The sequence below is a fragment of the Fusarium keratoplasticum genome, chromosome 9 (assembly GCF_025433545.1).
Source record: "Fusarium keratoplasticum isolate Fu6.1 chromosome 9, whole genome shotgun sequence".
In the NCBI taxonomy this organism is placed as follows: domain Eukaryota; kingdom Fungi; phylum Ascomycota; class Sordariomycetes; order Hypocreales; family Nectriaceae; genus Fusarium; species Fusarium keratoplasticum.
In genome coordinates, this window is record NC_070537.1 from 2,382,685 (window position 1) to 2,404,585 (window position 21,901).

The 21,901-nt window shown below is 50.9% G+C and overlaps 8 protein-coding genes across 8 annotated transcripts; 2 read left to right on the forward strand and 6 right to left on the reverse strand.

Annotated features, from left to right (window-relative positions):
• Window positions 1–560: 560 nt before the first annotated feature.
• Window positions 561–2,098, forward strand: NCS57_01163400 (uncharacterized protein; the record flags this gene model as incomplete). Its single annotated transcript, XM_053061342.1, has 4 exons — window positions 561–622; window positions 680–956; window positions 1,013–1,376; window positions 1,434–2,098. The coding sequence occupies 4 exons, from the start codon at window positions 561–563 to the stop codon at window positions 2,096–2,098; spliced, it is 1,368 nt and encodes a 455-aa protein (XP_052909728.1).
• A 291-nt stretch (window positions 2,099–2,389) lies between these two features.
• Window positions 2,390–3,933, reverse strand: NCS57_01163500 (uncharacterized protein; the record flags this gene model as incomplete). The annotated part of the gene is made up of 2 exons (XM_053061343.1): window positions 2,390–3,429; window positions 3,486–3,933. 2 exons carry the CDS (start codon window positions 3,931–3,933, stop codon window positions 2,390–2,392), a joined length of 1,488 nt encoding a protein of 495 aa, XP_052909729.1.
• A 1,221-nt stretch (window positions 3,934–5,154) lies between these two features.
• Window positions 5,155–7,187, reverse strand: NCS57_01163600 (uncharacterized protein; the record flags this gene model as incomplete). The annotated part of the gene is made up of 4 exons (XM_053061344.1): window positions 5,155–5,796; window positions 5,852–6,253; window positions 6,300–6,973; window positions 7,025–7,187. The coding sequence occupies 4 exons, from the start codon at window positions 7,185–7,187 to the stop codon at window positions 5,155–5,157; spliced, it is 1,881 nt and encodes a 626-aa protein (XP_052909730.1).
• Window positions 7,188–7,922: 735 nt separating this feature from the next.
• Window positions 7,923–9,433, forward strand: NCS57_01163700 (Zn(2)-C6 fungal-type domain-containing protein; the record flags this gene model as incomplete). Its single annotated transcript, XM_053061345.1, has 4 exons — window positions 7,923–7,979; window positions 8,036–8,533; window positions 8,583–8,717; window positions 8,768–9,433. 4 exons carry the CDS (start codon window positions 7,923–7,925, stop codon window positions 9,431–9,433), a joined length of 1,356 nt encoding a protein of 451 aa, XP_052909731.1.
• Window positions 9,434–10,011: 578 nt separating this feature from the next.
• Window positions 10,012–14,836, reverse strand: NCS57_01163800 (uncharacterized protein; the record flags this gene model as incomplete). The annotated part of the gene is made up of 14 exons (XM_053061346.1): window positions 10,012–10,110; window positions 10,162–10,601; window positions 10,649–10,808; window positions 10,856–11,062; window positions 11,112–11,422; window positions 11,470–11,739; window positions 11,793–12,067; window positions 12,122–12,737; window positions 12,788–13,293; window positions 13,339–13,886; window positions 13,938–14,185; window positions 14,236–14,398; window positions 14,448–14,492; window positions 14,549–14,836. 14 exons carry the CDS (start codon window positions 14,834–14,836, stop codon window positions 10,012–10,014), a joined length of 4,176 nt encoding a protein of 1,391 aa, XP_052909732.1.
• A 428-nt stretch (window positions 14,837–15,264) lies between these two features.
• NCS57_01163900 (Zn(2)-C6 fungal-type domain-containing protein) lies at window positions 15,265–17,558 on the reverse strand (the record flags this gene model as incomplete). The annotated part of the gene is made up of 5 exons (XM_053061347.1): window positions 15,265–15,792; window positions 15,841–16,052; window positions 16,104–16,402; window positions 16,452–16,627; window positions 16,677–17,558. 5 exons carry the CDS (start codon window positions 17,556–17,558, stop codon window positions 15,265–15,267), a joined length of 2,097 nt encoding a protein of 698 aa, XP_052909733.1.
• A 290-nt stretch (window positions 17,559–17,848) lies between these two features.
• On the reverse strand, window positions 17,849–18,489 carry NCS57_01164000 (uncharacterized protein; the record flags this gene model as incomplete). Its single annotated transcript, XM_053061348.1, has 2 exons — window positions 17,849–18,325; window positions 18,376–18,489. The coding sequence occupies 2 exons, from the start codon at window positions 18,487–18,489 to the stop codon at window positions 17,849–17,851; spliced, it is 591 nt and encodes a 196-aa protein (XP_052909734.1).
• Window positions 18,490–19,338: 849 nt separating this feature from the next.
• On the reverse strand, window positions 19,339–21,474 carry NCS57_01164100 (HET domain-containing protein; the record flags this gene model as incomplete). The annotated part of the gene is made up of 1 exon (XM_053061349.1): window positions 19,339–21,474. The coding sequence occupies one exon, from the start codon at window positions 21,472–21,474 to the stop codon at window positions 19,339–19,341; it is 2,136 nt and encodes a 711-aa protein (XP_052909735.1).
• Between the last annotated feature and the right edge of the window lie 427 nt (window positions 21,475–21,901).

The following is a 21,901-nucleotide window of genomic DNA, read 5'->3' on the forward strand; positions in this document are numbered from 1 at the left end:
CTCATGTTTCCTTCAAACTCTTGCTCCGAGTTGAAACCCTCATCTGAAACCCTCAGTCCAAAGCTCCTAATCTTGAAAGCCTTTGAAACCCAACCTCTCGTAGAATGAGCCCATAGCAACCGAGGCACACACTTCCAGCATGGCGATATCCATCCTCCTCTGAACCTTGTCTCTAAACTCTTCCTCTAACGCATTAAATCTCATTAGGATCAGGAATTTTATCCTATCCCTAGCTAGGTTCCATAATATGGAAGAGGCGTTTAAGTTAAAGATAGCTCCGCTTCTACTGTCTGCCACGAGTTATCCTTTGTTCTCCTGATAAAGGAACCCCGCTCGAATGCCTTCTCCTAAGTTTGAGTAATAGTCTTTGCAAAAAAGCACTTTCATTAATCTCTTTAATTATCATTCACAAGATTGACTGACTACTGAAAGACTCGTACGCTATGAACTTCGCAGCCGCAATCCAGGCTCTCCGCCAGTGTGTCGGCATGCATCAGCTTCAATGTAGCCTGCACCATCGTTGCTGCTCTGGCCTTGGCACTTCTTTTCCAGTTTGGGCAATGATCGAACTTGCGCTTGTTAGCTATATCCTTCGTGGAGATGGCATTGGCCGACGGATCTTGTGAGTAGCCAGTGGGGCCAACGTAACGGATGGCAATTTCTAATGAGACAAATCCAGCTCGACAGCGCGGAAATTCGGCGGATCACTCTTTGGCCTCACGTCAAAGCACCAGGTTCTTGTCCATCTCCCAGGCGTGGATCGTCTCATGGAGCAATCACTCCACGCTCTGAGTGCGGAGCCTGTTCAATATGCCCTCCTCACTCGCGTCTACGGTGGAGTTGGCTCGCCAGCTCTTAAAAAGAAGCTCGAGAACTCGTGGAGAGACTTTCTGCCTTCAATGGAGAGGCGGTTTCTCAATGAGAGCGGCGCCACGGCGACTATTGAGAGAACTCAGGTTGCTGAGCGAGTAGCCTCACTGGTGACGTTCCTTCTGATGTTGAAAACATGAAGCGCTGGGAGGTCTCTGCAGATGTTCGAGCCATCTCAACAGACTTACAGAATTCTCCTGCAGTGGTAGAAGCCAACCTCCACAGTCTGGTCAGGGACTTTGGCGCTTGCATTGCTATCCCAATCCTTTATGGAAACGACTTCCTGGATCGAAACCCACGTCTCCTGGATGACTTGTGGAAGTTTGACAGTGACCTTTTCATACCGCTGCTACTTGGAGTTCCCACGTGGGCCCCCTTTCAGGTGATAAAAGATGGACTAGGTGCCAGATCACGGCTGCTATCGGCCATGGAATCTCTCTATCGCTGCATCGACCAGTATCAGCGAGGAGGACTCATCGATACAGAGTTTGATCTTTCCGACGTCAGTAGCATTCCTTTTGAGAGGAACAAGATCTATGAGCGAGAGGGCTGGTCCCTTTAAGAACGTGCTGCCGGAGACTTTTCCATCCTTTGGGGCCAGAACGCCAACCTGCAGCCCATGCTCGCCTGGTTTACGACCTTTGTCTACGCCACCCCAGGGCTGGTCAAGAGAATCCGGGAGGAGACGGCCGCCTACATCACACTCTCCACCACAACCCCTCTTGAGATCATCTCCATGGACATTCCTGGCTTGTGTCGCAGTTGTCAACTCCTAAAGGCCTGTATCTTTGAAACGTACCGGATAGCAAATGATCCAGCCGTCATCAGACGCGTCGAGCGCTCAATCACCATCCAAGACGGCGAACTCCAACATCAGCTCCAGGCAGGCTCCTTCATCTCGATGCCCACTTCGCTGGCCAACAGCGACCCAGCCATATTCGAGAATCCTGACAAATTCATCCCGGAGCGCTTTATCGAGAGAAATTCAACGACTGGAAGCACGACTGCTCGATACGGAACGCTGAGGCCGTGGGGTATGGGGTCGTCAATGTGCAAAGGGAGGACCTTTGCTCAGAAGCACATGACGGTTGTGGGAGCTGCCATCATCAGTCTCTGGGACATTGAGCCGGCGAGCGGGACTTGGGAAATTCCCGTTATGATTCCAGGGTCCAGCGCCAAGAGGCCAGCCGAGGATATCCGCGTCGTCATCAAGCGAAGGGTTCTGTGAGTTGCTAGGAGATTGGAGGGGGTCATGATGACAATGCAGATTTTTTTTTATTAGCTTGCCGACTTTATGTTGCTTCTCTTCCCACAAATCTTCTCGAGGCCCTTATGGTTGAGCCCTTGGGAAATACTCTTGTGAGCTAAACTATCTCATTGTAGTTGGCGGTCAGGCTCCTCCTCAGTTGACCACCTGAGCCTCGGACAGCTACAACTCCAATTTCCTTCTATACATAGTCTTCTACAAAGAATCCTTCCTTTCAACGAGCCCAGTTGGTACAAATAGCCTTGCTTCAAATCACCACTCACCCCACCAGAGAACACTCCACATGTGTTCCATCCCACCAGGTCCAAGCACATACGCGGCGGCTATGGCGAAGAGGATAGGCGACAGCAATAGAAGAGAGTTGCAGACGGCGTGAAGACAAGTCGGGAGAGAGCTCAGTGTGTTGTAGATCTTCTGAGTCAAGAGCATGCTCTGCTTGATGCGCTGTTGCAAGATGTGAAGCCCTCCCGATGGAGGCTGGCACTGTTCGACTTTGGCCTCCTCTGGTGGCTGAGCGTCCAGTTCTTCCGACAGATGGGCATCGGATTCGTCTGCTTTATCTTCCTCCTTCTTATCCTCCACTTTGCCAGCCGCCATCAGAACCATGTGTCTGTCCAGGAGAATCTTCTCCAACTCATCACTTGCAAGATCATGGTGACCGTTGAGCTTGTCATGGGCCTTGGCGATGCTCGCTGCCTCCAAGAGATCAAGCTCTGCCCGTCGAGCAGCTATGTCGTCAAGGCTGCTCTCAAGCTCCACAACGGTCTCCTCCTTGAGAGATTCCAACTCTGAAATCTGGGCTTGCGCATATCCCCAAATCGATTCTATCTGGGCCAAGGCTTGGCTGTTTCCGAGAATCTTGCAGAGGCCCTCGGCGTTGTTTACCAGGGACTGGAGATGAGTCGTGGAGAGGTGTCTGCGATGGACGGCGAAGTGGCGGATGTGTGTGGCTGTCTGGAAACATTTCGAAATCTCGTAACCTCCAGGGTTGTTGACGTTGTTCTCGAACGCAGCGATCCTCTTGTTGAACTCCCCCACCCATAGGTTCAGCTCACCGGCCTTTGGGCAACGCCAATTTCGACTCTCGAGGATTTTAGGCATCTTTTCCTTGGCAAATTCGAAGCATGCGAGCTCCAGAATAGCCTGCACGCGAGACAGAATGAGATTCTGGATGCGGAGAGGGAGTGAGACCTGAAGCTGTGATGTCTCTGTCCGGTATTTGCTATTGTGAGGCGCGGGCACAAGATTCTCCATTTCTTGCTTGTCCAACATCGCGCTATCATCTGATGAGTCTAAAGGTTACTCGTTAGCAGGTTTACTCTGTCGTTTTCCAACAGTCGTCACTTGCCTTCGTAGTCGTCCACGGAGTCAGTCTCAGGTACCGATCCCGGTTGCGTTGCTCCTAGCTCTGAAGATTCGCACTTGATCATGTCCGTTGTAATCAGCGATGCAGCAAAAGGGGCTTCTATTTGACCAAACATCACACGGACATCCGAAACAACGGCCCCAGACTCTGACGGAGGCTGCGCGACAATGGGCGGGTTCGTTGCGAACCGGTGTGCCGCTATTCCCTTGTCCTGAAAGACCCTCTCTTTAAGCAAGTAACACAGTGACTCGCACACAGCCTGCTGGCTGGTGGTCCTGAGAAGGGAGCTGACGGGACTGTGGTTTTGGTACTTGCTGACGATGGGCAGCACGGCCTTGGACCTGCGGAATTCGGCGCGTGGACCTGTGAAGATGTCCTTGAATGCGAGGTAGACTTTTTCCTCGAATATGGGATCGTGGGGAGATGCCATGGGGAGTGTGCGACGAAAGGAAAGCAAATGGGAAGGGCGTGCTGTCGTCGAGAGTTGAGAGGGACTTGAGAAATGAAAGCTGTGGTTTGGCGCCGCTCTAGAAATATAGCCGCCCTCGACACTGCCCGTCAGTGCAAGGCAGATTCTGAGCGGTAACCGAGACGATTTGAAACTGGATTTATGGCCGGGGCCCATCACCAGGTGGCGACCGGTGTTGGTCGGCCTCCCGCAGGGGGGTCTGTCGACGGGCCGCAGATTCGTGGCTGAGTGTTCATCAACCAACACGGCCAAGTATCTGGTGATGATGCAACTTTGGATGGCCTTTAGCAATATGTGCCAGGATCCCTTGTCAGTTCGCCGTGTCCAATGGTTTACGCCTTGTTATCTGCGTGTCTCAGGTTTCTCAAAATGATGTAGGATGCCTATTGGCGGTGCGGAGTGTCAAGTTGGCAACAAGGCTTTCAACCCCAAGCGACAACATGGCGAGGAATGAATGGCAACAGATATTGGTTGTTCACAGCATCTTGCATGCAATAGGTAGACAAGAATTAACAGCGATTGATCATTTGGAATGTATTTAAAACCGGGTACTTTCAAGCCTGCCTTTGCTTTCCCTATTGAGTAGATTGTGCTTCTGTAGCTAGTCTAGACTTCTGTTAGCCTTGCAATCTAACAAAGGCTTGCCGGCTGTTCTTCTTAAACCAGAACAAACTTGGAACTTCTTTGTAGTTATTTCTAGGTAAATGCCGGCTCCCGACTTTGAAACGGCAATTGGTCATGTGCCTGGATTACTGTCACAGGTCAAGGGAAATCTGAGTGAATACAACGAAACAAAGCAGCGAGGTGAAATCAAAACCAATCATGGATAGGTAGAGCAGTGCACTCACGAACATTGGTGAGAAACTCCAAATATCCCAACTCTAGGTCATAACAAGACAATCCGGCGAGTCGGGGTTTCTAAATATTCTCAATGTCACAAATTTGGAGCACAGTATGTTGATGTTTAAATGCCATTCTTATGTTGAAGGGCTAGTATCCTTCTTTTCAATGACATCTTGGTCCTGCCCAACAGCAAACACACTACACATAGCAGAAGAGCTAGCATATTACTTACGTGCCTGACACTCGTCAGTTTTGTGAAAGAAAAATGAAATCATTACCCAAGAAATATCCAAAGCGTTACCCAACCCGTCATGACTTAGATCATTCACCCAAATTCGGTCATTGCACAGCTGGGATGTGCGTCACGGTACTGTCTGCCCACCTATACTTCCACTTCAACGTGCCGCTCCATGATGCCTCGATCCAGGACTCGTTCTCGGGGCAAATGGATGGATCCCCTAGGGGAAAGCCATACACATCCGCCACGTACGTGGAATCCTCATCCTCCATCACCCCATCCTCCCTCATCTGCAGGCTAATGTGTAACCCTCCGCTCTGGTCAGACTGGATCGTCGTGAGGGTCCTGTCGAAGCGGAATTGTCCCAAGCACTCCCGGTGGCCATCCGTATATTCCACGAGCATTCCAATGACGGGCCTGTGAGATAGAGAAACGTCTCTGCATAGGGTCACCTCCTTGACTCCCTCCAGATTGCATCGAGATGCGAACCATGGATTCGGGGATGGGAAAACGGGAGGGTCGCGTCCGCTTGGGGGTGTACCGAGATTCAAACTTCGGATAGGTTCCTCGAATGCTTTATCGCACGCAATGAACCTGACACAGGGCTCGTTTTCAGGGGCGATCTTGTTGAAGTAGATGCGTGAGCCCTGTTGGGAAGGTTTCATGATTGTATCCAGGATCAAACCCAGAACGCCCGTCTTGTCTGATCCAAAGACGGCGTGTCTTGCTCGATTCGTTTTGAACTAGGAGGTGGGGGTTATCGAAGATTCAATGACACGGACGTAATTGGGCTCTTACCGCCAGTTCGAAGAAGTTGCTGCTAATAAGCCTCCCCATCCAGCGTCGCTGGATTTCGGTGACGTATTCCCCTTGATCCACTGGCATGTAGACTACGACCTGATCACTGAAGCATGCATCGACCTCTTTGTAGAATTCGGTGTCGTCTCCTTTCCCGTGGGCGTGGATGGTAGACACCCAGTGACCCTGGCAAACCATGCTGTAGCCCGTGACACCTGGGGCGTTGCAGTCGAAGTAGGTCATGCGGACATTCCGAGTTATAGGAAAGTTCTTCATAATGTAGTTATACAGCATAAGATCGGCCTTGTTTGAGGGGTATTCGGGACTTGGCCATCTGATGTGAGGGTTTAGGTATTTTGCCTCGTCATCAAAGGCGTCGGTGATCCTTCTGAGCTTGATACCCTTGAGGCAATATCAGCCTTGAATCTTGAACAAGTGGCATGCTTACATCTGATTCGACTCGTATCGCGGAGAATTTGACTCGAGGGACAAATACAGATGGATATGAGGGTGAAATATCCCTCCACCATCCTTTCACTACCGGAACTCTGCTTGATGGAAGAAACTGGACAAATCTAATGCCAAGGTGGTCCTCGCAAATCCTGATGTTGTCGACAGAATTCTTCTTCTTGGCATTTAGAACAAGGTGATATTCCCCACCCTGGTCTGTGTCGAGGTTGCGTAAACTCTTGATGTATTGAACGCCGTCTACCACACTGTAGCTTGCGTATACATCCTTAGAGAGGTCGACAGTGATGTCGGAGGCTTGACTGAACATTGACTGGTTCTTGACCGTGATCATAGCGCTTTCACGTACGAGGTAGCTGGCAATCATTGTCATGACCTCGAAAGGGAGTTTGGCCGACAGAAGAGCGGATATCCTCGGAGTTAGCAAGTCTTGGATGCGCTTGAGGCGTTGGCGCTCCTCCAGCTCAGAGAGCCCGATGCTGTGCTCTGTGACGGCGAGTAAGTCATCGGTGATGATGAAGCGCTTGAACTTGAGACAGGACGAATGGAAAAACCGCACAACCCTCCTAGCGTTGGTCCGGGGACGCATAGACTTGGCCGTGTCGTCGTCCAAGCGAAAAGCAAACTCGGGCGAGAAGCGTTCAGGTCCAGTTTCTACGCAGTGATGAGACTTGTGTCAAGATGTTGGCAACGTGTTTACAGTACGGGTAACGACCAATTCACCCCCTCTCAGCGAGAACTGGCACAGCCGACATCGTTTCGACGTGTAGTAAGGCGGCGGATCGTCGACGATGGATTTGTCAGCCCTTCTGTAGGTACCTGGCAGAGGGTGGTATCCCCTGCGTGAGGAAGAGGGAGGAAACGACATCAAGAAGCAAAACTGTCAATGTCAGCATTTGTTGATGGTTTGTCAAGATGAGGGAGGGAGGATGCGCAAGGGACGGTGCCTAAATATACCTACAGCCAATGATGGCCAATCAGCATCGAGTACGTACCTAGCCGATCACCGCGTTTCAGCCCCACTACTTTCCTCTTCTCGGATCCACACCGGGAGAGGCCATCACAACGAGGTCAATCTGGACCATTCTTTCATTCCATTTTCCTGATAATGACGACCTGTAAGTTCAGTGTAACACTTGTGATTACAATATAGTACACTCTCTAACGTTTTGAGGATTAATAATGACGTCGCTGCAGGCATTATTCATCACGGAGGAGTCCGAGAGATTGGCGGTGATTTTGCCCAGATCGAGTGGCCACACCAAGGCTTGGATGCAACACCAACACCCTGTCAAAATGTCAGCCACAGCGGGGGCTAACGATCCTTATTTCCAAGACGTCCAATTGCATCTTCAGGAACCTGGGCAAACGAAATCCGTAGCCCTGCTGTGGCGCAGATAGGCCTGGGTACCTCTGGTGACTGCGCAACTGCGCCCTGCAGGGCTGTATCTCCAGTCAAGCAAACCCCCGCAAGCAAGAGACCGATAATCCCGACCGAGAACTTTAAATATCCTCCGTCAGCATCGCCATAAGAGCACGGACAGTCTGACAATCTAACGACAGTTCAGTAACGCCTCTATTCAACGGCTTTTTTCACTTGACCATGCCCGGTGTTGCTCATGTGAAGCGATGTGACCAGTGTCGCCAGTCCAAGAAGAAGGTATGCTAAGAATACTCCTCGTAATCTCCGACTTCTCCTGACGACTCGACCCAAAGTGTGACCAAGTTGAACCCGTCTGTGGAAGATGTGAGCGTCTCGGCCTCCGCTGCGGCGGTGCCGTAGTGAACCGCTTCAAATTCATCCCTGAAAAGTTTGAACGCAATCCCAACGCACTCGTTCCTCGAAACAATCGTGAAAAGTGCGAAAAGATGAAGACCGGGCTCATCATTGCCCAGACCCCGCCGAGCGAGTCGATGAAAGTGGCTACAAAGTTCATCTCAGTCCTCGAGAGTCCCACCATCTCGTACGACCTCAACTTGCTAGGGAATTTCTTCAAGACCCTCCCACAGCGATTGGATTCGAGCCCGGCTTTGAGGACCTCGGTGGGTGCGCTGACCGACATGTATCGCTCCACGCGAGGTCAGGGAGACTCGACACTGGCTCTCAGGCATCAGGGGATAGCAATGCAGGATATACGCGCGGCTTTGCAGAATCCCGCAGAAGCGCATACGCCTAATACGGTATTAGCAATCTACGTCGTCATGATGTCTCAGGTACGTTTAATCGGCAGGAATTTGACTTGGATAAGCTGAGACCCGGCAGTATTTGCTCTACGAGATCGACCTTCCGAGTGTGCCACATCTACAAGTAATAGCATACCTCCTCGATGACGCTATGAAGAAGGGTTGGATAAAAGACTTTGATAAGGATATGCTGCTATGCTTTTACTTTGGAATTGTCAGTGCCTTGTCCTCCCCCTCCTGAAAATCACGACTCACAATTTCTAGATGTGGGAGGCCATGGCAAACCATGAAATGACGCTTGACCCCCAATTTCTCGAATCCCTTGCCCCCTATATCACCCCGATCCCAGAAGGCGCCACTGAACAAGACCTGGATCGATCCCCTGGTATATACTCGCTAGGCCGGATGCCTAGGTGGCTCAGCAACCCTATACTGTACCACAAGCAGATATCTGAAGCTTACGATATGTACTATGCCCTTCTACCAACCCTCCGAAAGGCACTATCCACGACACGCGCCGCCAGAGAGGCCCCAAACGCTCCCTTCGAAGCACGAAAGGCCCTCTCCAGGGTTCTAGTCCAGCACAGCATGATGACCGTCGTATGCGCCCTGCTGAACAAGGCCGCTCGCAGGGTCGACGACCGCGATGGGAAACTCCTCCCCCACATGACGGACTTTTGCAACGACGTAATAATGATGGCAAAACTCTCGGTCGAGTTCAAGCCGATTGCCTCGGCCACCATGCCCGAGACAATCATCGACGTCTGGGGTGTCATGGACCCCGGACCAGAAAAGGATAGTCTTGAGGCGGCTCTATGGGAGTATTGCGGTCAGACCACGCCGAAGTGGTTGGCCAGAGCGGAGAAGCTGGCGTGGTGCATGGAAGAGCAATATCTATTGAGCTTGGAGGTGGCGAAATTGAAGATTTAATGATTGAATGACGGCCATGATACACGAAACGGCTACATTGGGAATTGGAGGAGTATGAGCGAGTATAAGACATCGCATGGCGTTTGCGGTGAGGATTAGGGATAGATAGAACTATGTAGACAACAACCAGAAGATACAAAATGTTTAGAATGATTCTTTGATTTAAAGCAGACTTATTAGCAATGACGTCAATATTGTGTTGAAAACTGCCTTCTTGGCTACTGTTCCTAAAATTCGGGTTTGTGAGAAGTAAAGCTCCTGATTCCCCGAGTGATATCTTCACTCTCCCAAACTAATCTTCTCTCTATCCTACCCTTATTGTATCCCATTCTATCGAAAAATGTCTATGAATCTAATAATACCCGTTTCCCATTCAAACCCCTTGTATTTCTATTGTTTGATCCGTTATGACAATCTACCCTTGACTTATTACCGCTCCCCGACCTCTTCCATGGGTTGGGTCTGTTCAATTTGTTGAAATTGAGCCCTTTGCTCCCGCCACCAACACTTTCTCCGGCAATCAGAAAGCAGGTGTAACCATCATGAACAATGGTCATCCTGTTAATTCTTTCAGTCTCTTAGTCGGACCGCGCACTCTTGGTCTTCTTGCTTCGCAGCTTCATCATCAAAAAGACGAGAGCATAGGAAGAAATACAGAACAGAGCCGTGATTCCAGTCTGCCAACCAGTTAGTCACACAATTCATTACTCAGGAACAAGCTAACTTACGTCTCGCCAGCCGTAGTACTCCTCGCGAAGGTTGAAAGTCTTTGCATACTCCGCACCCGTGGAATACGCGCAGTAGTCACAGCTCCCAGTGGCGTTGGGACTTGCCACATATCCAGCATTAGCACTCAAAAAGTCTGCCACGTATTCACCACACGTCTGGCCATCTGGCACGTTGAAGCTGGTAAACTCTTCAGGACGGCACTCGACCTTGACGTCCCAGATGATGGGACCCATGAGACCGCCAAAGAGGTAGTGGAAAGGGTCAAGGTAGTAGAGCCAGTACTTCCAGAACGGCTGCATGGCGTCGTAGGGGACTACAACACCACAGAAGGATACCATTCCTGCGCCGATGAGGACGGGGTTCATGATTGCGGCGAAGTACTCGTTTGGTGCGTATGCTGCGATGGCTTGTCCGACGGAGGTGTACAAGAATTCGTAGACTAGCCTGGGTTAGTGACAGTTCATACAGGTAAAATGGACAACATACAGATCATCTGGAGATAGACGTGACCCGAGATCCTGGCCTCAACTGGGAAGCCGGCTGTAAAGTACCAACAGGCAAAGTACAGAGTGGCACAGATGATGAGGTACGGAATCTCGGCAACAGTCTGCGATCCGATAAAGGCAATCCAGTGGTAGGTTTTGGACTGTCTCACGTTAGAAAGGATAATAAACAAGGGGGTAAACAACGTACCTTCTTCTCTCGCGTCTCAAACAAGTCTCTGTTGTGCAAGAAATATGGCTGCATTTGGTTGATACATCCAGGAGCAACAAAGATAAAGTTGAAGATGGCAAAGAGTCGAAGTTGCAGGTCGAAAGTTCCGTCACCAATCATCCAGAACGTGAAGCCGCTGAAGAGGGCGGCAAAGATGTGAAGGTTGATCTTGTTCCACACATAATCCTACAACGAGTCAGTGCGGATCAGCGGAAGGAATGTGTAAGTGATTTACCGGAGATCGCCAGAGCTGAATCATCTGTCGGTGGAGGACCGTCTTCCACTGGAACCACTTGGACGTGGCAAAGCTGGCGGTATCCTCTTCCTGGTCCCGAGTGTTCGCGATGGCTTCCTGGTTCAACTTTTCAAGCTTCTCAAGGGCTTTCGTGCGCTCAGGAGATTGGTTCCAAACGTCAACCCAGTCAACGTCAACTTCGCTGTTGCCTTGGATCACCTCGACGATGTGCTCAGCCGGGTTCGCTCCTTCGGGGCAAGGAGCACCGTTTCTGTCAAAGTAGTCAAGAAGGGTCTTGGAATATTGGCCGGCTGGATAATGTTAGTATAAGCAGGGATGAGTGAGGGACTGTACTTACTCTCGCCAAAGTAGGCCATCCGTCCACCCTTGGCCAGAAGCAACAGAGAGTCGAAAGCATCAAAGAGAACGGCAGAAGGCTGGTGGATTGTGCACAGAACAGCTTGGCCACCGTCGACGAGACGTCGCATGAAACGAACAATGTTGTAAGCGGACTGGCCATCCAGACCTGACGTAGGCTCATCGAGGAAGAGCAGAGTCGGCTTCGCAACCAGTTCGACACCAAGAGTAACACGCTTGCGCTGTTCAATGCTGAGGCCGGCACCAGGAGCTTATTCTGGTTAGTACTGGCTGCCGTCAAGACGATTGGGTAGAAACACTTACTTCCAATAAGAGCATCACAAATGTCCTCCAGCTCCAAAAGCTCAATGATGTGGTCGACGTAGGCAATCTTCTCCTTGTAGGGGATCTCCCTCGGCTGCCGCAAAACAGCCGAGAAAACAAGAGCTTCCTTAACTGTTGCGGTAGCCTCGTGGACATCCATCTGCTCGCAGTATCCCGTCATCCTCTGGAAGGAAATACCCTGAGGCTTTCCGTCAATGAGAATAGAGCCGCGGATCTCACCAGCATCCTTGCGTTGAGCGAGAACATCTAGAAGTCTATACAACCAAGTTAGCCAGGGAGCTGGTCGAGCAGTGATACAGGAAACTCACGTCGTCTTTCCGGCACCTGAGCAACCCATCAAAGCAACAAGATTTCCAGGCTGCACGTATCCAAAGACCTGATTCAAAAGCTGCTTCTGCGCACCTTGGTACTGCACAAAGTAATCCAGGTTGTGCCACGAGAAAGTTGACTGTCGTGTAGCTTGAGTTGACAACTGCAGAGACTCGTTGTTTCGTCCAGCTTCCTTCTCAGGATCAGAGACCTTCTTTGTTCGCGAACCTCTCTTGTAGAGCAGAACAGAAGACCCTCCGTGGCTGTTTCGAAGCTCGAATCCGAGTGCCGTGAGACCGATGAGGAAAAACCAGAAGCCGATGATGATACCAAAGCCTCGCCAGATGTGACCGACGGCATAGCTGTATTGTTGTTGCACATAGGTGACACCGTCAATCATACCAGAGTCATCACTACCGAGAACAGTGCAGCCGCGGTACTCTTGGCTCTGGTTGTCGTAACCGGGTCCAAAGGGGATGTACTGGGGAGCGACACACTCAAGGCTGAGACCTTGGAACTCGTTTGTCATGAGGGATTCGAATGCGTAGGCACCTGGGTTGAGGTAGAAGATCCAGCGGAACCAAGGATGCATCTTGCTGAAAGGAATCAGATAGCCTGTTTGTTGTCAGTATCAGCCCAAAAACTTGACTAAACTATCAACAAACCTCCATAGACAAAGAAGATTGTCGACAACAGTCCAGAGATATAACTGGCCAGACCAAAGTGGTTAAACATGGCTCCCACCGCCCGGAAGAGCTGAATAAAGCAAAGCGTCTCCGCATTCACCACAATCCAGAAAGTAAAAAACTTTCCCGCATCAAGCTGTAGCGCACTCATAAAGTACAAAATCAGCGAGAAGCACGTAACCTGCAGCATGACGATGGGGATGTCCGTGATGGCGTTGGCGATGCAGAAAGCCGTGGGTCTGTAGAAGCCGAACCGCTTGTGCCGCATCAGGATTGGCCGTCCCATGAAGGAGGCTGTCGTCTCGGACATGGACTCGAGGAGAAAGTAGAGGACGGGGAAGAAGAGCACGCCGGGGCGGAGGAAGATGGATTCGCTGGTTAGGGGGAGGTTGTAGAAGAGACTGCCGCAGACGAGGGCCTGGATGATGGCGGAGATGACTTTGATGCAGAGGGAAAGACGGTCTCCCATCATGATTTGCCATTGTCTTTGAAAGTTAGCATCGATATGTGATCAAGGGAAGTGGACGTACCGTTGGGTGCAGTTGATGACCTGCTCTCGAAGACCAGCAGTGTAAACACCCCTCTTACCAATCCTCCAACTCCTCTGCCTCTTCTCCCTCTCAACAGCCATCTTCAAATCCTCAACCTGATCATCCATATTCTCCGGCCTCTGCACCAGCCTCGCCATAAGCTGACAAACCTCACTCCTCTTGTACACAGCCTCAAACTCCTCGGCCGTGGTGGGAACGCGACCTTCAAAGCCGGGGGCAATCTCTCGCTCCGTCTTGACGGTGACCGAGGTGAGAAAGTCGGCGACGTTGGCGCCCCGGGGGCAGACGAAACCCATTTCTTCAAAGTAGGACTTGGCGGCTGCGCGGAGGCCGTAGTAGATTACGCGGCCTTCGGCGAGGACGAGGACTTTGTCAAAGGCGTCGAAGATGCCGTTGCCGGCTTGGTAGGTTGTCAGGACCACGGATTTGCCGTTTCGGTCGGCGTCACGGCGGAGGGTCTCGACAAATTCGAGAGCTGTCTTGGAGTCTAGACCTCGGGTTGGTTGATCCCAGAACTGTAGGGGGCTCTATGTAGAATGTTAGGCCTCGATCTTATTGATGGGGACTTGGGAGCAAACCTGGCTGGCCATGACTTCGGCCAAGGAGACTCTCTTCCTCTCTCCACCAGAAACACCACGAATGAACTCGTTGCCGACCAAAGTCTTTTGCGTGTGGCCGATACCTAGAGAGTCAAGAATATGGTTCCGCATATCTTGAACAAAGTGGTGCTTCTTCTCCACATGCTCAGGCCTCTCTCGAGGAACCTTGTTTCGGAGAGCAAACTTCATGGTCTGGTTGACGGTGAGAGTCGGGAAGTGAATGTCGTCTAGAAGTCAAGTTAGCCATGATCTTTCGCGGTCAATAAAGTTTACGTACCTTCAGTGTTGAAGACGATCTGTTGTCGGTACTTTTTCGCCTGGTTGTGATCCATGTTTCCGTACTTTGTGTGGCCGGTGACTTCTTGGAAGGCTTCTCGGTGGTTGGAGAGCACACGGAGGAGAGATGTACAACCCGAGCCAGGTCTACCCAGAACCAGTAGCTAAAATCCATATTAGATATGTCCTTGACCGAAGAAACGAAATGCCTACCATTTCCCCAGGGTTGACTTGGCCAGAAACCTCGTTCAGGATAGTCTACATGCCAGGTTAGCAACTGATGCACCATCAGCCATGACACCGAAGCTGCCTACCCTCATTGGCCGATTATTCCTCTTAAACAGACCTGCCAGCTGACGAGGATCAACTCTCGACCAAAGAGTCTCTCCCAATGCCTCATCAGGGGCCGTAACTCGAACAGTCACATCCTGGAACGTCAAGGTCAGGCGTTTCTGGATATGATCCTTGCCCCTCTCCTCATCAACGTTCTCAACCTCGACGTCAGTATCACTCGATGACCCAAAATGAGCATCCCTGTCGCGAACAAAGGATTCGTTCGGCGTCTCGGCAAGGGTGCCATTGTCGTTGGGAGTGTCGGCCATCTTTGCGCGTCAAGTCAATCGCGTCAACAGAGGAGTCAGCTTGGTCAGATCCAGAGCCGCTCTTGAGCTTATTCGAAGCCTTAAATCAATTATTCTATTCTGTACAGGTCTTGGTATATATGATAGTGAAGCGCCGCGATTACCCAAAAAGTGTCTTACACGCGTATATCCGAACATCCGTAATTCCGCCACCTCCGTCGTTTAGAGTCAACAAGACCCATCCAGTCTCCAAAGCCGGCCAGTAAAGGAATGGGCCTCCCGGAGATAAAATGACAGGATGCAGCCTTTGTAAGGCGTGTCACCATCTGACAAATCATTGAAATGAATCACCCCTTCAAGGTTCGGATTTCAGACCCAGACGGTCCTTACTCCGAGAAAACCTCAGAGATAACCCAGATAAGGGGACCCATCTTGGTCCGATTGTGGAATTAGAGAGCAAAGTTGAAGGCCTCAGTCGGGTCAAGAGATAAAAATGCCTCCATATTCATAGTGCCAAAGTCAATGTCCCATCCGACATCCGCCGCCGTAAAGTCAGCCTGTTCATCCGATCCTACGCCCATGGGAGAGGTCCCATTCACCTGGCCAGTGACGTCAAAGCCAAACGGCATCGAGGGAAACGTGAAAGCCGGCTCCTCCCCGGCGACGCTAGCTGGAGGCATGGCCGGGGAGCCTGGCAGGGTCGAGTGAAGGGGCTGCTGGGACTGAGATTGCCGCATATCCGGGTCCACTTGGTCCTTGAGCTCGAAGCCGGCCGAGCGAACCATTTGCTCGATCGAGGCGATTGTCGTCGGTAGTTGACCCGCGTTGGCCCCTGCTTTGGTAATCATGGACCGGAGGCATCTCAAGCCGGAGTGGATCCAGGGGAGGTTACGGTGAGCCGTCTTTTTCTCCTGCAGCATGTCAAATGCCAAGGCGTAGCACGCTCCTTCGATAAAGAAGCCGTGATATTTGATATCCTAGTATCGGTTAGAAGTGGATAAGAGGGTATAGACAGTGATGCTTACATGGCAGAGCGTGTTGGTTGCGCAGGAGCTTGTGAGAAAGCCAATCGAGTTTCTAGCTGCCTCTAGGCAGTACTCGCAAGCATTGTCAAGCCAAGGCGGAGGGGCATGCAGGGTCTCGGCAGAGGTAGGATCGGAAGAGGATTTTTCTTGCTTGAGCTTCGCTCGCAAAATCAAGAACGGCCTGAACGTCAAAAGCAGAGTGTGGTGGTACACTGGACTTGGTTAGCGAAGAGCAAATGAACATCGCAGTAATTGCAGCTTACTTGTAGACACCATAGCCTGACACACGCCAAGCTCTCCGCTTGTCGGGCTGACGAGGCCAAACTTCATGTCTTTGAGTTGCTTCTCGGCAAATCGGTGAAGTTCGCGTCTGATTTCGATTGCCGCATTCCACACGGGCAATAATGAATCATGTTTTGGACTATAGATACGCTTGACGCACTTATCCATGATTCGTGACAGGGTAACCAAGGATATTAGATGTTTTTGATCCTTGGGGACAGTAATGGCTGGACCTGGATCTGGGATGGAACTGGGACGGCCGACAACAAAGCATTGCCACCTGTATCTGTCAGTGAGATTGACCAGCGAGTCGCAGAGGTTTCACCTACGTTTCCCAGAAGAACAAACTCCAGAACATGACTCTCCTTTGGTCCGCATCTTCATTTGATTGTCCTGGGCACATGTCGGCGTCTTTATGCAGGCCGGCGGCGATGGCTTTTCTGACTGCAGTGCCTATATGCAGGAAACTTGAATTTGGCCGTGCTCTTTCTGACTGGAAGTGACCGTGGTACTTGTAAGCATATGAGTTCAAGATTATTGGAAGGGAGACTTATCATCATGAGGTGTATTTGAACCACTTGTATGTTGACAACCTCGTCCAACTTGGCCGCCCCCTGCTTCGCTTTTTGAAACAGAAACTCTGCAATAGCCTCTTCTCCAGTCATGGATGCCCCTAGTCCAACAGCGAGCATGATGATGATGGTTTCTGGTGCATCATAATCAAAGATGCCCGGTGGTTGAAACAGCACGTCCAGACGGCGGCGATAACTGTCCTTACTCATGACCGGTAGTCCATGCCAGTAGGTGAGAAGATACCTCTCAAGTAGTCGATGCGCCGTTTCGGGGTTTATCAACATGGCTGAATAATCTTCTGCGAGCGAAGCTGGTCGTTTGTTGTCTGCAAAGTCTCCAAAGAACAACCTCCGATGGCTAAACAGGTCCAGACCAGGACCAGCCTCTTCAACTCCAGCACGTGATGCTGGATCATTAGGAGAAATTCCCGCAATCTGATGATAAATGGCGTTGAGAAGGGCGAAATTCGAAGAAGGTCCATAGTACAGCTGAAGGTAACATGACGGCGATGCGCGATGAGCAGCGGCAACGCTGTTGTTGTTGATACTCCTGTCGCTGCCAAACGCCGAGGCAGCTGGAGCCACCGACGCAGCGTCCTCGGCAACAGGAGTCGGAGGGACGTTTGTGCCCTCGTCGGAAGGCTCCAGCGACGGCGACGCTGCCATGGCGTCGTGCGACATGATGGACTCATAGGCGGCGGTGCGCGGCTTGACCTTGCGCGTGCGGTTGCGGGCCTTCTCGCGGTAGACGCATCCCAGGCTCCTGAGCCTGCAATTCTGGCAGGGCGTCTCGCCGTTGCACTTGATCTTCTTGACGCGGCATTCCTGGCAGGCCTTTGAGATTCGCCATTTGGTCGCGTTCATGGTCGGGGGTATCGGGTTGGATGAATTTTGGATGGCTGGCTTACCTATCCTTGGCGGTCCATCTGGTGATGGATCGGCAAGCGGCAGGCCACGCGCTAGAGCGTGTGTTTTGTTAAGCGCATAAGACGTCCTTGGTGCATAATGCATCCACTTTGTGCATTCTCGTGGCTCCATTTTTGGCCATCAGGCCACCTTGGTTGCCTCGAGTGACGCAATAGTGGCTCATTTCTGAGACGAGTTTTTTCGCTGTCTCGAGACATTGACTTTATTCACTGGTTGAGTATAACTTTCTATGCCCAGTTGTTCTTGATCACATCTGCAATAACCCCGTGGTCCTCATCCTGCTTGAGACCGCTAACGATGACAATGGCGACAATTCCTTCAACTCCCTGAACGCGAATGGGAATTGCGCCTCCGTGGATCGCGTAATCGCCCTTGTGCGAGTCGGAAATGGCAAACTTAGCAGCAAACTCCACCTCGTCGCCCTTAAACTTGTTGTGCATATACCAAGTGCTGCTTCCAAACCTAAGAACCGTGTTCCTCTTGCGGCGAACCCAAGACTCGTTATCTGGCGTCACACCAGGTCCAGTGACGCTTTGATAAATAACTTGCGAGCTGTTTGCCAGAGAGATGGAAATCACAGTTGGCTTGCCTTCAACTGCAAAGGGATAAAGACGGGCGTAGAGCAAGTTTCCCAACTCGAAGGCGTCTTCAGTGGTGAATGATGCCAAAGTGAAAGAATCGCTATCAGCCTTGAGTTCATTCAACTGCAAACACATATCAGTACTTGTCTCTCTCGCAATATCATATAGCGTACATCTGAAGTTGGCTTTGGGATCGGCACTGAGGGGCTCCGATTTCGGATGGCCTCCTGAACCTTGTCCAAAGCTGCACCAGCAGGTGCTTTGCGAGTCCAAACCTTGGGTGCCATTTCTTGTTAACTAAAGATGAGTTGAATAATTTCAAATTTGTATGAAGGTTCGAAAGCATAGAGGTGCCGTCAGCGAGCTTATGTATGTCCCCGGTTGCATCGGCTGGACCTTCTGGTCGGGGTATTTGCCCGCAAGAACCGCCGAGGAAATAAACTCCGCATTGCACCACCATGTCTTTGTACGCTTGGCCTAATCCAGTACTAATCCCAGCAGACGACACAGGAATAGGTGCACATATAATGATCTTTAGGACAATTCAGACGACTTTCTGCCAGCCGCTGACGCGTCTTTGAGACCAAGCGCACTGATGCTCGTCTTTTGAGTGTTACGATGAACTTGACGTGTGGGGACGAAGCAATGCACCTCGCAGTGTTGAAACGTTAACTACATAGAGTAAACCCGTTAGCTAATTTCAATGACAGTAATTAAGTTGACTGGTTAGGTAGATGATAGTATTATGCATGAGAACATTCCTTTTTCCGACAGAAATCCCACCTGATGAACAGCCATAGGGTAAATCTGCTACCACGTCCCACCCACTCCTGAATCCCCTCACATCTTTTTCATCTAGGAAAACCGCGCCTATCTGCGAATTTCACTGTTTAGTACGTTACTGCATGCGGTTCTCGAGTAAACTCTTACCTGCACCTCCGGTAAGACCTCCGCCATATCCCGGCGATCTTGCCGTGGGGCAAAGCGGACTGCTCTCCGTTTCGAGACGGGGAGCCAAGACAAATCGGTCCGAATGGTTTCAACTCCCCTCTCAATACAGATAGTAGCGAGAGGTGCCCTTAAGAACGCCACTTTTAAGTCATATAATCGCTACCAGCCTACTGACCTATATAGCCTCAAATGATCTTGAAGCTCTGGACAGGCCATTTCCCTTCCTCTATGCTCTCCGAAAGCTCACCATCCACCAAACCAAGAATAAAAGTCGCTCCAACATGCTTGAAATGATCATCGTTCCTCCTGAGTATCACAGGCGCACCACTCCCCCTCAGAATCGCCACAACATCTCCTGGCACCGTACCCTTGGGCCCCAGTCCCAGATAACCCCCCCTCGTCTCAACAAAACTCCAACAATTACTTAGATCCGCTAGACGATAATCCAGCTCCATAGCCTCTGTCACGCCTCCTATCGGTTCCCAGTTTGTAAACTCCCGCCGAAGACTGCCCTGGTAGGCGTTGATCTCGTGCTCCAACCCCTCGACCGAAAACACTTTTTCGCAAAATGTGCGGTCGAAATTGTCGTCTAGGACAAAACCCAGGCTTTTGAGGTTCTCCTCGCTTGATTGGCTGGGTCCGTGGACGGATAGAGACTTGAGAAAGTTTATGCCGCGCATAACTGTTTGGCCCGTGACTTTTCTGGTTCTTGTGTGGCACCAAATGATACGCAACACAGCCTGTAGAGGAGGGATGCCGTTTTTGTACTCCTCGGGGTGTCTGGAAATAAACTCGACCAGGAAGTGATACAAAGCCTCCCATTTCTCATTGTCCGCGCTCTCCCGAGGAGACTGCTCGCTGGCCGGCGAGGTTGAAGTACTTGGTCTGTTGGCAACTTCGGAAGATTGGTGTTTCGTATAGGCTTGGATGACATTTTTCACCTCCTCCATCATCTTTGCCATGCCTCCAGATACTTTCCCCTGGGGAAAGCTGTGCACCTTTGTGACCACGTCGACTTCAACCCCGGGAACAGTCAATGTATTGTCTTTTATGCAAGCAGCTCCTGAAAAGGCGGCGAGACCGTCTTTGTAGGCTGCCGAAGTCGAAAGGAAGACCTTCATCTGAGACCTGCCTTGCAGGTTCGGAACCCAGGATGGCAATGCGGAGACTTGGTCAAAGACACCCACCCCGGCATATTGAAGCCACGAAAGCTCCTGGGAAGCATTCTGAAGTCGATTTGTCTCTAGTAGCCTCCCTGCGAACTCGGTATAGACCTCTCCTAGAAATCTGGTGTAGTCTGGCTTGATATCCATGCCCGTCAAAGCCAGGAGACCGTATACGTGATCTCTCGGATCAGTCGCGTCGAGATTAAATCCAGTCATTGTCATGGAAAATCTCTGTTCCATTTCTTTAGGCTTGGACTCACGACCAAATCGTTGCCGACTGATTATGACGATGCGGGTCCAGTCGATGACGTCTCTTATATAGTACCACACCGCACTCCCCAAGAAGTTGGGCTTGGCCCGTGGTACAGTTCTCAGAAACTGCTGTAGCATTTTCATGACGTTCGTGAAAGCTCCCAAGTCGTCAAAGCCCATGGCCGAGGTAGGGCATGCTAGAATGAGACGCTTTGCTAGCACGGCTTCCTGAAAGATCCAGACCCGCGTCCAGTATTTTCGTGAGACGAGGTCGTTGATTGCTGACCAGGCAGCGTTGAAGATGGTGGGAATATTTGGAAGATTCTCGTCCTTTGTGACAAAGACGTGGTTATCGCATAGCTCCGGGTATGGACGTAGCCATTCCAACGATACCAGTGATCGCAAGTCTCTGATATTGTTTTCGCCTGTGCGGGTCATCTCGTGAAGAATTGGCCTCATGGATCGGAATGCCAAGTCCTCATCCTCAGAGCCCAACCACGCGAAGACGCATTCGGCCTGTTGGAATATCTTTGCCATGAGCTGGACCTGTGCCCCCCGCTCTGGGTTATTCTGCTGGTCGATACAAATAGCGTCTGCCCATAGCAGGAATATCGGGGAACAAGCAGGATGTATTTCTTGAAAGGAGGGAGCATGTCGGAGGGCGGCCTCGAGGTTCTTGGTAACTGATACGAGTTGGCTATTGACGACGATATTCTCGCGGTCATCGGCGTCTCCCCAAACATAGGATAAGGCCGCGAATGGTGGAGCGGTGTCGAGGGAAACAGTCCTCATGCGACATGTCACCGCAGGACGTCGCTTCGACTCTCGAACGTGGATCTCTAATAGCCGGATATTCGACGATGGGTCACCGAGTGGCGTGTATATTGGTGAAGACGTAGCCATTGTTGCGCATGATGGCATTGGATGAATATTGAGGTATGAAACAGCTCTTGTATCTGATTGGATTCAGCCTGACCTTCAAAATCAGCCTACCTGCATGGCACTACCAAATGACGTTTTGGGTCTGAAAATGGGTGTGGCTATGCAAAACCATGCAGTGGACAAGGGTTTCTCAAGTGTACTAATTCAACCGGCTCCCTGAACAGGGGTATTTCTGGCTGGTAGATAGGAGCCCAAGGTGTTCGGTTTTAGCGCGCTAACTGATTGCGTGAGTGATGCTTTCAGCCCATGAATGAAGAGCGCATGCAAAATTGAGCTTTCACCCATCGCACAATAACAAGCAGTGAAAGAAATGATAAGCGACTCGTTTTAAATATTTTTAGAGCAAAATAGTTTGAGATGGCAAACAGAAACGAGACGATTCCGCTAT